Genomic DNA, 15,425 nt, shown 5'->3' on the forward strand with positions numbered 1-15,425 from the left:
TTGTAAACGGGCAAGATCCAAAAAGGTGTTCTTCGGTTTCTTGGGTCTGAGTGTTGTATAGGTGGCAGTTTAGATCAATTTCCGGATTGTGTGCTCCTAATCTTGAAGATGTGGGTAAAGCTTTCCCAGTTAACTTCCACACAAAAAGTTTGATTCTTGGAATTGCTTGGATTTTCCAGATGTTTCTCCATGGAAAGTTTATGAGTAAATTATCCTCTTCTTGAATTTGATTAGCTAGAAAATTTTAAATGTTTTTAGCTGAGAAGAATCCTGATTGGTGGTGTAACCATTTGATTTTGTCTTATTCTTCTTTATTTGGAGATATCGCTTGGATTTTATTTCTCACTTCCGGATTAATGTAACTGTTCAGTTTTTCTTGGTCCCATGTATTATCTTCAGTAATAAGCTCTTGGACTGTTGTTGGGGCTGTTCCCTGAGAATCTTGGGGTTGAGATGGTATATCCGAATTTGGAATCCATCTATCTTCCCATATTTTAACTGAGTTTCCATTTTTCACTTGCCAGATAAAGTTTCCTTTAATTAAATCTAGGCCTTTTCGGCTGCTTGTCCAAATCCATGATAAGTTGGAACTTTTAGAAGCTTCTAGAGGATGGGAGTTTGGGAAATATTTTGCCTTGATAATTTTTGCCCATAGTTTATATTTTTCTATTATTAATCTGCTGGCTAATTTGGTAAGAAGAGTTATATTAAATTGATGAGGATTCTTTATCCCTAATCCTCCTTGAGCAATGGGCTGACAAATGTACTTCCAAGCTCTAATGAATCCTCCTTGTCTTTTTTGACCCTCTTTATTCCACCAGAAATTTCTTTGAATACGATCCAACTGATTCAGGGTTTCTTTCGGAAGTGCAAGCACCTGCATCTGGTACGTCGGGAAAGCTTGAAGTATAGATTTAATTAGAAATGTTCTTCCTGCTTGGGATAGGAGTTTTGATTTCCAGCCTTGCAGAGTAGAGTAATATTTTTGAAGAAGCGGTTCGAAGTTAGCTTTCCTATTCTTATCAAAGAAGAGTTGTGTGCCAAGATATCTGTCGTTTTTCGTCATCAGGGGAACTTTAAGGATCTTAGCTATGATTTTTCCATGTTTAGGATGAATTTTTGGACTTAAGTAGACACTGGATTTTTGTAAGTTAATCATTTGGCCTGTTATATCTCCGAAAAGGGATAGAATTTCCAGAAGATTTTTTGATCCCCCCAGATCAGCTTTTGTAAAGAGAAAGCAATCATCTGCGAAGAAGAGGTGGGAAATATTTGGAGCATTTTTATTGATTTGGAAACCGGAATTTTTTTCTCAGATATTGCATTATCAAGAAGCCTGGAAAGAATTTCCATGCAGATCAGAAAAAGATAAGGTGAGAGTGGGTCCCGTTGTCTTAATCCTCTAGAGATTTTAAATTTTGACCCGGTGAACCGTTTATGAGGATTGAGAAAGAAGTGGTGGAGATGCATTGCATAATAAGATCAGTCCACCTTTCATCGAATCCAAAGCTATGTAGAGCTGTTTCGATAAAATTCCACTCCACTCTATCAAAAGCTTTAGAAAGATCCAATTTCAAGGCTAGAGATCTTTTTGTTTTCTTTGAGGTTTTCATAGAATGGATAATCTCATGAGCTATAATGATATTGTCGGTGATTTGTCTTCCCGGGAGGAAAGCCGATTGATTGGGGGATATAATTTTGTTGAGAATGGGCTTTAATCTATTAGCTAGAATTTTTGAAATCAATTTGTATATGGTGTTGCTTAGGCTTATTGGTCTAAAATCAGCCGGAGTTTGTGGGGTTGAGATCTTTGGGATAAGGGTAATGAAAGAATAATTTAAGTCCTCGTCGAGAATACCCGTTTTAAAGAAATCATGCACCGTGTTTACGATATCCGACCCAAATACTTCCCAATTAGCCTTGAAAAAGCTCGGTTGGAATCCATCTGGTCCCGGTGATCCCCATTGATTCATATTGGAAAGAGTGAGCCACATTTCATTTTTTGAAGGGATTTTTAGTAATGATAGATATTCTTCTTCAGATACGCACGGCTTTATGATCCTGGATAAGTCAAATCTATAATGGTTTATCTGAGATGTTCCGATATGAGTAAAGTGGTTTGTCAGGAGAGAGTAGATTTGATCTCTTTCCGAGAGCCAAAGCCCAGAAGGTTCTCTAAGGGTATTGATGGAATTGATTCTTTTTCTATTGGAGGCAGTGACATGAAAATACTCCGTATTTCTGTCATATTCTTTGAAAAATTTATCTCTAGACAGTTGATGGTAATAATCATTTTTAATTTCGTACCATTTTCCTAACTCCGCTTGAAGGTTTTTTAGCCTGTCTATGTCCCTGGCGATATTTCCGATTTTATGGATGCTCTCAATTTTATAATTTAAGATTTTATTATAGGTAGGTGCTGGAATTTGGTTATAACGAAATGATTTTCAAAAAAAAAAAAAGATTATGTTTAAATTTTATTGGATTCCATTGGAAGTCTCTGTAACTAAGAGCAAAATTTAGAGAGGAAGACGAGGGCTTAAACAGTATGATAAGAATCATGACCGTTAATATATATATGTACAGGATCCACAAGAAATATAATACCATAAAAATCCCAAATAGTTTAAGGGTATTTGTGGAAGTGAAACAATACTTTTTGGACTATTTTGTGTTTCCTCCCCTCCCAAAATCGCTAATTAGCATTTTCCCCCAAAAGATTATAATTATGTTTTCTCCCATCGTCAAATATTCCGTCCAATCCAAGTTAGCTGACTCATCAGAAACAAACACGTGGCAGAAAAAGACTTTATTTTCCTAGACTACCTAAAACGCCCTCACCTTCTTCGTATCATATTTTTATAGATCGAGGAAAGAATAACAAGAAGAAAAAGCTGAAATTTGTTATTGATCAGTAAAGAAATTAGGAATAGTTGATTATTGTAATTATTAAGCAGTAGAATAAAAGAAGAATAAATGGATGTAGAATAGTTGATTAGAATTTGTTTGTGGATCAGATTTCAATTAAGATCTAGTTCAAGAAAATTGAACCAATTGAGATGCTGCTACTGCTCTACAATTAAATTCATTGATACAAATGAAGAGAAATCAACCTCTTATACTCGCTTCGCATCTCCATCTACACCTACCCAATACGTTTTGGTCTGTTTTGATCTATCTACCAGTGTATCAACTTGTTAACCAACCATGGTTTAATGGAGGGTTTACTTTCCAAGCAGCAAACATAATTTGATTTAGAAGTTGAGGTAAGGAAAGGATTATGTCTCGAATTCGGTTTGTATTTGGGTCTGTTATGCTTACAAGAGTTGTTCGATAAAAGACCTAAAAGGCATCACCGGTTTGAGCACTAGGAACATCAGCTGCGACTTGATTATAGGGAATTTAGTTTGACGAGGTTGTCATTATCTCTCCACAGATGAAGGTCAAGCTCTTCTCTCAAATTCAGAAGCTTCAACCAGCAACATCAACATTCATAGGTGTTGCTAGATTCAAGAAGCAACAACAGAAAGATTCGGGGGTTTTCGATTTGATGAGGATTTCGGCCGTATTTAATCTGAATTGTATGCCGAAAAATTAGATTTGATTTAGGAGGGTTCTAGTGCGGTGGTGTATGAGATTGGGTTTTATGTGATCTGAAATTGGAGATTCTTGACAGAGAAGAACACCCAGCAACAAGAGCATAAAAGTAATGGCGGACTGTGCCGGAAAAGGAGGAGAATATGTGGTGTTCTTGAAGGTATTTTGGGAAGATCATGAAACACGTGTACAATCTATGCCACGCATGCATAGGTGTTGACTCAGCTAACTTAGCAATGGACAGAAAAATTAACGATGGGAGGAAACACTAATTTTAATCTTTTTGGGGAGGAAACGCTAATTTGCGATCTTGGGAGGGGAGGAAACGCAAAATAACCCATACTTTTTAGTGTAATTTTTTAAACTAATTAGTTATAGTTCCAATGCAAAAAGTTGTTGATTTAATAAAATAGTGGAGTAAAAATAAATGCTTAACATGTGTCCTGGTATATAGATTAACAGACCGAAAAAACCTCAATTCTCGGCGTATCTTTTGAGATGGTTGATCACTGTTGCCGGTGGATTGACTCGTTGGTTTATACCTTTGATATCCACTGCAAAAAGAAAAGAAAAAAGGAAACATAAAAGCCACTGTTGAAAGTTTTCATTTCTCAAAATGCTTGGCCTGTTTATTGTTTCTCTTGCTTCTATGCACAATTTACATTTCACTCGGTTGAATAATCTGTGCATTTTCTAAATAACTACAAAACACAGCTTCCACTGTTGGCTGCTGCATCATTATTGCCCGAAAATACTAAAGTGGAAACAAATTTTATGATCCAAATCTATGACAATGTAGCCAGAAATTTGATTGATGTGTATCGTTGGAGGAATAACCTCATAAAAATATCGAGTTATGACCAATTAAATTAATCTGACGCAATCTTTTAATTTTGCGAGTTGACAACTATTTTTTCTTTGTAATTCCGCAAGTTCACGAAATACATTATCAAAATTAAACATGACAAATATCTAAACAAAATTGTAATTGACACTGAATAGTTGATGCGGGAACTTGTTTTGAGTAGATTGAAAGCTAATGGTGAAAGAAAAAGAAAAGCCAACGGTGAAAGGATAAGTAATGAATGGGCTTGACGGGTTATGGAGAGAGATATAGGGCTTTAGTTTGAGCTTTGTTCAGTAGTTGGGCTGAATAAGAAACTAAACTAAAAATGGAGATAATGGGCTTATCAAAGCCGTTAGGAATAATGAATGGTTTTCTGGGCACCATCCTTTTTCGTGGGGACCATCATCTAAATTTTGGGAGGTCATTATTGAAGTAAACTTAAGTCATCCCTTATCCAGATATTTATGTTAATACCAAAATTACCCTTTCTAGTTAAATTAGTGTAAAATTAATTAGTCCAATGATTAGTTAGTTAAATGATCAAGTTAAGTTAATTAGTGATTATTAGGTTAAATTTAAAAGTGTTTTTCTTAGAAGAATAATTATTGAGAGAGAAGAAGTAGGTTTTGATTTTTTTTTTCTTTTTTGAGATGATTCATTTCGAAACGAGGGTTTTGGATACATAGGTATACTTCAAATTTAGTTAATGTTGCTTGAATTGGCTAAAACTTCTGAAAAAATGAAAATTTTATAAACTGATTGATTTTGGAGAGATAGGAGAAGTTGAAGAACAAGTCCAAGGAGTAGAAGTGCAAGAACAAGTCCAAGGAGGAGAAGTTCAACAACAAGTCCAAGGAGGAGACGCTCAAGAACAAGGTAAGACAGATGGTAAGAAAGATAGTCCAAAGAAGAAGAAAGGGGACCACATGCCCGACCCGGAGAAGATGTTTCCTCCCGGCCCTAATGATCTTGTTTACGGGTTACCCGGTGATAGAGGACGGGTGTTATGGGGGTACAAATAGAGTTGGGCCGCGGTCGTCTGCCATACCATATATAGTAACTACCTAAACCTTATGTTATGTAATATAAAACTTATTATATGTGTAGTGTTATGATTATTGTCCATCGAATTTATTTTGTTTTATAGGATCATAGGGATGCCATTCGTTGTATGAAGCCAGGAAGGTCAGTGAGTATGATGAGGAATTGACCACTACAAGGAATAGAATCAACCATTGGAGAAGTTGATGAAGTAATCGATATAGTCAAATCTACGGGGTTGTTGCCTGCGGTCGAGAATTTGGATCTTGGTTACGACAAACCTCTTTGTTCCGCCTTTGCCGAGAGATATTACGGGGAAACAAATACTTTGCATCTTCCGTTTGGGAAATGACTATGACTCCAAATGATGCGAAGTTCATTACCGAGATAAGCATAGATGGTAAAGCCGTGAAACACAAATAGTACGCGCAAGAGCTTGAGTGGGACAAGATTTACGCGTTCACCAAGGAAGTGTTCCAATGGGATGAGGAGATGACCAAGTCACAAATGCTAGTAGGAAACAGAAGCATAGGATATTCCATCTCTCGAAGTTGAGGGCACTCTTCAGTGGAACAAAGAAACTTCTTGAGAGGGAAAAGAGGTGACCAAGGAATGTATCTTCGCCACGGCCAATGCGTATGTCCTCTACGTCCTGGGATCTGTTATCTTTACCGACGTTTCCGGTGCCCGTGTGAACGCCAACTTTATTCAGCTGTTGCAACCATTTGACATGATCCACAAATACTCTTGGGGCACTGCCATCCTTGCACACTCGTTAAACGAGTTGAGAAAGGCTTCCAGGGCTGACAGGAACCAAATTGGAGGAAATATAGCTTTTCTGCAGCGTTGATATATTTGCACTTCCCAATATTTGCGGCAAGGGCTTTTGAGAACAAGGAATGGGACGGTAACTTTTATGGAGACATGTACATCTACAAGAGTAAGGAAAAGGACCAAGAGGCGGTTTATCTGAAGTTGCGATGCCAGTTGGACAACTTGACGATGAAAGATGTTGTCTTTGACCCTTACAGGGGGGGTTGGCCATAGGAAAAAGAAAGATGTTGGGTGCGAAGAGCAAGCTCATTATTTTGGGTTGTTGTTTCACCCAAGAGGATATGTAATGTATAACCCGACGAGAGTCGCAAGACGATGCAGATACATACAAAAAATCCCAGAGGAGCACAAGAAGTTTCAAATCAATGAGAAGAAAACCATATCATTTGATAATGATATTGAGATTGTTCACGACCCTTTACCATCATGTAAATATTGGGATAACAGAAGGTTCAACGGATATGTATGGATGGTCGATTGAAAATAGATGATGAGGCGATTCCGGGTTACATGTCGTGGTACCTCAATATTTCACATACTCGGGTGATACGAGTAGATGAGAGGCCCCGGATAGAGGACAAAGATACATCTCTCGAATTCCTGGTGCGTATTATTTCTCACTTACGGTTTTTTTAATTGTTTTAGCATTATTTGTTTAATGTTTGTTGTTTAAAATGGAAACAGAGAGGACGAGTCGGGCACTTGATAACCCAAGCACAAGTAGCTATCAGGGGAGGGAAAATGTTAAGGCCAATGAAAAGTTGATTGATGAATTGAACAGTCTCGAAGATGTATAAGCGGGTGCAAAGTTTGGGGAACTGGTGGAGGAGGAGGAGCCAAAGAAAAATAGGAAGAGAGTCGCCTCAAAAAAGTATTCTGAAGGTGCATCGAGCAGCGCCCCAACTGCTAAACGAGGACGAGGTGGTTGTGGTCGTGGTGGGGATGTTGATGAATGAATGGTTTCAAACTTATGTCTTTAACTATGGACGCCAACTGCTAAATGAGGACGAGGTGGTTTCAAACTAATTACGTATCTAAATCATTGTTAAATTAGTTTCTATTAATTAAAATCGATATTAAATAATCGAGTCATTGTCGACTAAATCATCTCTTGATCAACTCTTGACCGGTCTAATAGCGTTGACGAGCTTGTGGGTCTTTACACATATATAGTGCAATGCGAGAGTATGTTAAAGTTAGAAATATGGTGTACCAACATCATCCACAAGCTCCTCTTAGAGAAAAACTGAGTAATCCGATAATATTTAGACTTATGTCATCGTTAAAAGTTCACATACTAACATTTAAGAATTCACTAAATTTCAGTTGGAACGTTTCAATGGGCTGTGGAGAATTCGTAACGGGGAAACTAAGTTCATTCACCATAAAGAATATATGACGTTGTACCGACGTGCTCGGAGGTTCATTGACGAACATTTGATGTGTCAAATTCTAGAATACCATATTGAATCATATATATGTAATGCGCTAATTTCTTAAACTTTGTAATGAATATTTTGTTTCTGAAAGTAAGGTATAGTCGGATTATGTGGGCATATATAAACACCGATTATAATAATCGATTTATTTGGGTATTGAAAAAACCCGATTCTGGGTTTACTCCATCATTTGAAAAAACTCAACCCAGAATCGGTTTACAACTGCACTAACATCAACCGATTCTGGATCGAGTTTTGAAAAAAAATGGGTACATTATTTATATGTCCTTACTTTTGAAACCCAATAAATATATCCTTATACAACAATAAATATGTTTGTGACGAACCAGAGAATTTGGACTTCCAAGGAACCGGGTTTCGGCCCGCTTGACAAGCTCCGACTCCCTGATACGACACTCAAGAAACCAGACTTTCAAATTTCTGGAACCATATAACCTGCAAAATGTTCATTGAATTATCCCAAGAACAAAAAACTTGAGATCCCTAGTCTCAAGGTTGGAATTCTATGAGCATATATCCCATACCATATACTCATAAAATTAACACGGGTCAATTGCCCAAGATAACAGACCACCAGTTGCCAAAATTAACACGGGCCAATTGCCCAAAAATAACAGACGACCAGTTGCCAAATTAAGGTAATTCTGGTTACCAGCCATCATTGGCCAGTTTCCCATGATATATACTTTCCAAGGTTGCACATCTCTGAATAGATGGTATGAATTACAAAGCAGTAACCAGGACTTCCAGATCATATGAATAACCTTGTAGAGTTGTGTTGAACCGCATAACGGCTGCCTACGTACCCTCTTCGTTGCTCGAAGGGATCAATCACGACCGTAGTTCATCGTTTTTGTTTAGACAGTATGGACTAGCTACAATAGAAACTATCTCTTATGATATCAAGTAAACCGATTAATAAGGAATATGTATACGCAGACATACATGAGAAACATAACCCAAAATGTGGACATTAGCGCTTCTATATATTTCAGACTATAATACGTGGTAAACTATCTTTCCTAACACATACAAGCACAACAAACTAAATAACCCAATCAAAAATACGTGTTCGCCTCACAGTCACATTAAGTACATATACAAAATTTATATATAAAAAAAGGTAAGTACAAATAACCCCGATTACTAAAGCTACAGTGCATTTCTCGTTGGTATTGAATTACTGCTAGCATCTATGCCAGCTATAATATCAATTAAGATCAGATAACTAAGTTACCAGAACTCATAAATTAGGTCATAATAAATAGCTTGATTGCAGTAGAAACAAGTGCAAAAATCAGACCTGTCATTGAAAAAGACGAGTAAGCTTGTGGTCTTTTCACTGACATTTACACTCCAAAAACCTCAAATAAAGAGTCCAAAACGCCAAGCACCATCTTTCACATTCAAATTTCAGTATGGGCATTCTAAAGAGTCAGTATGCTATATTGCAACAATAAATATCCAATTCATGTAATTTTTATGTTGTGTAGCTTGGTCAAAATGAATTAATCGGACCATATAATCTGAAAGCTCGAATCTGTATATGGCACCACATAAAAAATGAAATACGAATGAAAATAAATAAAGCCAAAGGTAACAGTAACATCTCAAGCGAGTACCCACCATGATCTTGCATAAGTTACAAGCATCAGCTGTTTTTAGCACAATTCCAAATTCAATCTCTAGAAATGTAATTTGTGTTCATTTGCATAAGATCTTTGAACTAAGGATATGGATAACTAATCGCAGTACGAATGAGACGAACCGGTGGTTACATTTACCATCTCATTTTATTTTCCAAGCTCTGGCAGAAACATCTAACGGAGTATAAATAACAGTTCCGACTAAATGGCTACGAACTGTATACCTTCCATAAAGATAATCATGGAAAATAAAAGTCTTAAAACGTTTCATTAGCATTTTCGAATCAACCGAAATTCAATTAAACAGTATCAAACAATTAGTACTAGCTAAGGAATGAGCTTCTAGCAACCATGTCAGCTATAATACGTAGGGAACCACAAAGAGATTTCATTTTACATTGGAGCTATTCCAAACAAGTGACACAATACATCTACATATCTATATATATATAGTAAGATAGGGATACTAAGTGAAATGGTTTGTATCCAAGAGATCTAACCAGCATCACCTCTCTTAAGAACCAATCCAAAGCTAGTGGAAATCCAAAAAGGGTCAAAGAGCAGCCAAACAAGTCTAACAGACTAACGGTAGTGCAAATATTTTAACAACCACTTCATGTGCACTCAACTAATCACTAAAATTGTATGTAAAGCATAGAATTGAATCATAGTAACACAGATAAAAATAAAGTTGTGAGAGTCTGGCTGCGAAACATCCCATAGCATAGCACCGGGTACAAGTACCTTCAGACTAAAACATTCCAACAAGAAATGATGTACGTCATTGTATTAAATTTGGACCAAATCAGGCTTACTTTATCATGTTAGAAATCCCTCACCACCCTCTACAAATTCTTAGGAGCCAACAAGGACTGGTTCAGATTCTAAATACTCCAAAATCACACAACAAAACCATGGTAGAATCCCTATTCATTTTAGTATTCAAACAAACCATAAATTCTCTATATAATGATCAGCGCTACTAAATAGCAACCAACCAAAATCACCGTAACCATTGTTCACTAACATTTCAAAACGCTATCCATTGAAATCTTGTAACCAAAATCACCGTAACCAAAATTCATACTCATATTTTCTGAGCTTGTCCGGATCAGAGCTCCATTCAATGTTCCAGTTCTTGTAAAGTGCCCAAGTTTCCCCTTTCCGGGGATAGACCTTGTAACTCTTATTAACGTTTCTTCTCCAGAAAACCTTATGCGAGAATGCACCTATATATTTAAGCGTAGAAGAAAACTTGCGGGGTTTGAACTTCCCACAAGCAACAGGTAACCCGCTTCTCTTCCAAGCATTGTCATCTATATCCCCAGCAACAAACTCCAACCATGTGACATCCACCTTGAAAGGTGAGTTATATACTTTATTAATCCGAACATAAGATCTGGGCATACCATCGAAATAGTCACAAATGGCCCATATCTGATCAACTGCAAAGCATTCTTCACTCTTATCATGAGTAGAATCTACACGAGGAACTTAATTAGAATCTGAGTTGCATGTTCAGATTTTTATGACTTCAACGTGGATAAATATGTGACTTGGTGGTATAGGGATAGATGGGTTGTCGTTCAAACTCAGATTTAGCAGGTGTAGAATCTACACGAGGAACTTAATTAGGCCAAGGGAAACACACCTCTCCACAACATCTTAACCGCACTCCAAGTATTTGATAAAATGCCTGAAAAAAGAAGAGAAAAGAACCACATAATATGCTTAGGATCGAATGTTTTACATGGCTGTAAATTTCGGAATTGGACCATTCATATCAGTTTGGGTCTTCTAAATTTCCAGATACCGAGAGTTGGATTAAATAATGGCTAGACAAGAAAAGCTATCAAAAACAGTAAAAGGAGTATCATTTTATAACTAACCATTTACATCTATTACTGGGAAATAATATGGAACCTATCTTTGTCATTTTAGATTTTGAGCAAGTGCAGTAGTGGTGCAATATTTTATGCCAATACAGTGGATACCATTTTGTTTCCAAAATGAATGTTAATTAATATATTTAACAAGGAAATGAATATAAGCTTGGTATCGTGAATTGTCTCTGTATCATGAATTGTCTCTGTATCTTTGGTAAACGGTGTTTGATTATTTGGTCCATTATACCTTTCATTTGCTTTTATTATTTTGGTGTGATGGTTACTTAAATATAGTCTATATTAACATGTATAAATATGAGGCATCTTCTACTCGTGCAGTTTCATTTGTGGTGTGCAGCATACGAGACAAAGTGTTTTAACTTGTGTCCATCACAATTTATGACACTTCACGCATGATTCAATGGCTAGCGTTTTGAAATGTTAGTGAACAATGGTTACGATGATTTTGGTTGGTTGCTATTTAGCAGCACTGATCATTATATAGAGAATTTATGGTTTGTTTGAATACTAAAATGAATAGGGATTCTACCATGGTTTTGTTGTGTGATTTTGGAGTATTTAGAATCTGAACCAGTCCTTGTTGGCTCCTAAGAATTTGTAGAGGGTGGTGAGGGATTTCTAACATGATAAAGTAAGCCTGATTTGGTCCAAATTTAATACAATGACGTACATCATTTCTTGTTGGAATGTTTTAGTCTGAAGGTACTTGTACCCGGTGCTATGCTATGGGATGTTTCGCAGCCAGACTCTCACAACTTTATTTTTATCTGTGTTACTATGATTCAATTCTATGCTTTACACATAATTTTAGTGATTAACTGAGTGTACATGAAGTGGTTGTTAAAATATTTGCACTACCGTTAGTCTGTTAGACTTGTTTGGCTGCTCTTTGACCCTTTTTGGATTTCCACTAGCTTTGGATTGGTTCTTAAGAGAGGTGATGCTGGTTAGATCTCTTGGATACAAACCATTTCACTTAGTATTATTATTTGCTAGCCCTAGAGCAAAACTAATAAAAAACAAAATCGAGCTAATTTCGGGAGGGTTTATCAGAGGTGTACCCACAAAACCATGACTTCAAATTGGTCACAAGTATCCAAAGAGCTATGAGGACATACAAATTCTCAACCTATCTCCAAGTAACTAGAATGCCAGAGAAATTAAAGGTGTCAGCTCTAAAGCTGACTGGAGAAAAGGGGAGACATATCCGCAACACTGCTAGATAAAGAGATATCTGGTACACAACTAGATAAGCATTGTAAGATGCGTCCGCTGATTTACAACTGGATAAGATTAGGAGAGTGATAAAGATGAGAGGGACATCTGCTACACAGCTGGACTAATTACGTGTGATGAGTTAAACCAGTGCTAGAAAGATCTTGTGCCAGATTGAAAGCGGACTAACGAAGCAACCAAATGTATCTTTCTTCGACTCTCTCATAGTGCTCAGTAGAAACACTTTCTTCGGTCTTCAACTGTTGATGATAAACTATCGAACCTCATAGAACCTTGACAATTAACTCTTCTCTTTGATGTCTTGCTTGACTTAAAAATTTCTACTTCCCTATGGCCTTATTGAACAAAAAACTAATTATAGAACAAAAAGAACGTAATGATTTTTTTTTAAATTTTTTTTTCCTTCATTTTTTTTTTTATTATTATTTTTTTTATTTTTTTGGCAAAAAAATAACAAGACAAAAATTTACATGGCCATGAGAGAAGGACTTTAAAAACTTGGATCTTTGCAACTTGTGATGTCTTGGTATCATGAATTCCAACAACTTATACCATTTGCTCTTATAACTTTTTGTAACTAAGTCTTCAACTTTGATTTTTGAATTATTCTTTTCTATTGTTGCTTCTAAACCTTAACCGTCTTCAACTTTCTTCGTAGATTTTGATGTCGCTCCGCTTGTTGATGATGATAAGTTTCTACTGAGAGAGAGTCGTAATCCAGTAACTAAGACTACATTGTGAGGTTGCTTTGTCTTTCTGGCATTTTCTGACCTACTTGCCTTTCCATCATGGATGGTTAGGTCCATCACGGTTGCCTTCTAAAAGGAACAAGTTCTCTCCTGAATTTCAAAGATCTCAATGTCTTTTTCTCTAATGTCTCAAAATATTATTATCTCTAGCATTCCAATTTCTATCTTTTCGGTGAGAAACAGTATGTAAACTTAGCTAACCGGATACTATGTGATGCTAGAAGTTTCAAAAATGCGACTAAAAAGTTCTTCCCCACCCCCAAACTTAAATCTAACATTGTCCTCAATGTTCTAAAGATGAAATTAAAAGCATGAATAAGGAGAAACTGTTACCAATTGAAGCAAAAGAGATAAGGAAAGATATTACCGTGTCGCATGAATATTGGGTTACCTTCCAAGAAGTGATAAGTTTAAAGTCTTCAGCCAGACTAAGAAAGGATTAGTCACCTTATAGAATCAAAAGTAATAGCCGGAATAACTGCGGATCACCAAAACCAAATAGGTCTACACAAGTAAAAGGAATCTGCAACATGCCAAGAAAATTAACGGATAAAGTACGCCCTTGTCTAGTTTCCTGTTTAAGACAACTACATCTAGTTGTGGTTCAGGTTCTATAACTGGGTCTAGATAAAATATTTTCATGGACTGCATTTCCTCGTAGCTAAGGTCCGATTCAGGTATTAGAGTCTGTAAAAACTCAAGTAAAAACTTGGAAGCATATAATAATAACCTAAATAATTGCGGATCCTTTAAGTCAATCAGTTTTGACTCACACAATTGACCACGATGAAAGTAGTGGTCTTCCTTAAAAAAATGTGTCGACCCTAATCTCCTAAAGTAATTAGGTTTAGTCTCAAAACATAATAATTGACACATCTGAAACTTATACGTTCCCACAATTGGAAGAAAATTTTTTGGTGGGAAAACAAAGTCAATCTTGGTATCATAGCCTGGGTTAACCACATCAACCAGAGGATGGGTTTCTAACAACTGAGCTTCTTTCTGGACATCATTAGGTTCGGTAAAATATGTATGAAGATAATCTTGTAAGATGGTTGAGGCACAAATGTCAAGTCCTACACGAGGGAACTTTCTAATAGTTAAAGCACACGGAGAATGATAATTACCCCCAAACTTAGAGTTTTCTGTGTCTCTAGAAAGACTAGTCACAACTTCCCTAATTTCTAGGTAATCAGATTCCTGAAACTGGTCAATTGATTCTTCTAAGTCTGGTTCATCCTCACTCATCTCTACGAGTTTATGGTCTTCTAAGATTAGTGTTTCTAAATTGCTAGACTCTAAAACATTATTCTTAGGGTAAACTCTTTCCTCTAAACCATCATCACAATCATATAAAAGATTACCAGCGAAAGTTTCTAGTAAAGGCTCATTAACTAATGTGTTAATCATAGTTACTTCCTCCGTTTCACTGATAGGCACATCAAATAATGGATTATCCAACATACTGCAGGCTAAAGGATCATGAACTACATCGTCTAAAACGGTGGTATCTCTAGTCAAATCCTCATCCTTTTGAATAGGTGAATAATTATTAAAATTATTTGGATTTGTACTAGAAACAACACTATCATTATAAATCTCAATCGGAGTAACAAATTCCTGATCACTATGCCTACATATTTCATGTTCTTCATCAATACTATCCTCATCATAATCATCATTATAATAACATGATAATGATCGAACTTCATCTAAACAAGTAGCGTTACTAATTCTAACCTCGTCATCTTGATTATGTGAATAAAAACTATCCTTATTTTCGAGGGTGGTATTGTGAACACTATATTGGAAATTAAGACTATCCTGAGCAAGTTTTTCCACAATCCTATTTGCACTCTCAGTAAATTGCTTGAGGGACTCTTCTAGAGAAATCTTAGTTGACTGCTCTACGGACTCTTCTGGGAGAAGAATATTATAAGTCTCTTTCATAAATAACTTCCGTGTTGACTCATTGAAACTCTTGAGAGACTCTTCTAGAGAAATGGAAGGATTGTTTTGCTCGTATGACCTGTGGGTATGTGCATAGTAATTGGGCTCACAATGGTATGGACCATAACCTTCAACAGTTTCGCGTTCCCAATCACTAT

The 15,425-nt window shown here is 36.4% G+C and overlaps 1 protein-coding gene across 1 annotated transcript; it reads right to left on the bottom strand.

The window, feature by feature from the left end:
* Positions 1–301: 301 nt before the first annotated feature.
* Positions 302–1,066, bottom strand: LOC113296390 (uncharacterized mitochondrial protein AtMg00310-like). The gene has a single exon (XM_026544700.1). The coding sequence runs from the start codon at positions 1,064–1,066 to the stop codon at positions 302–304; it is 765 nt and encodes a 254-aa protein (XP_026400485.1).
* Positions 1,067–15,425: the final 14,359 nt, after the last annotated feature.

This window comes from Papaver somniferum, chromosome 7, assembly GCF_003573695.1.
Source record: "Papaver somniferum cultivar HN1 chromosome 7, ASM357369v1, whole genome shotgun sequence".
Lineage (NCBI taxonomy): Eukaryota > Viridiplantae > Streptophyta > Magnoliopsida > Ranunculales > Papaveraceae > Papaver > Papaver somniferum.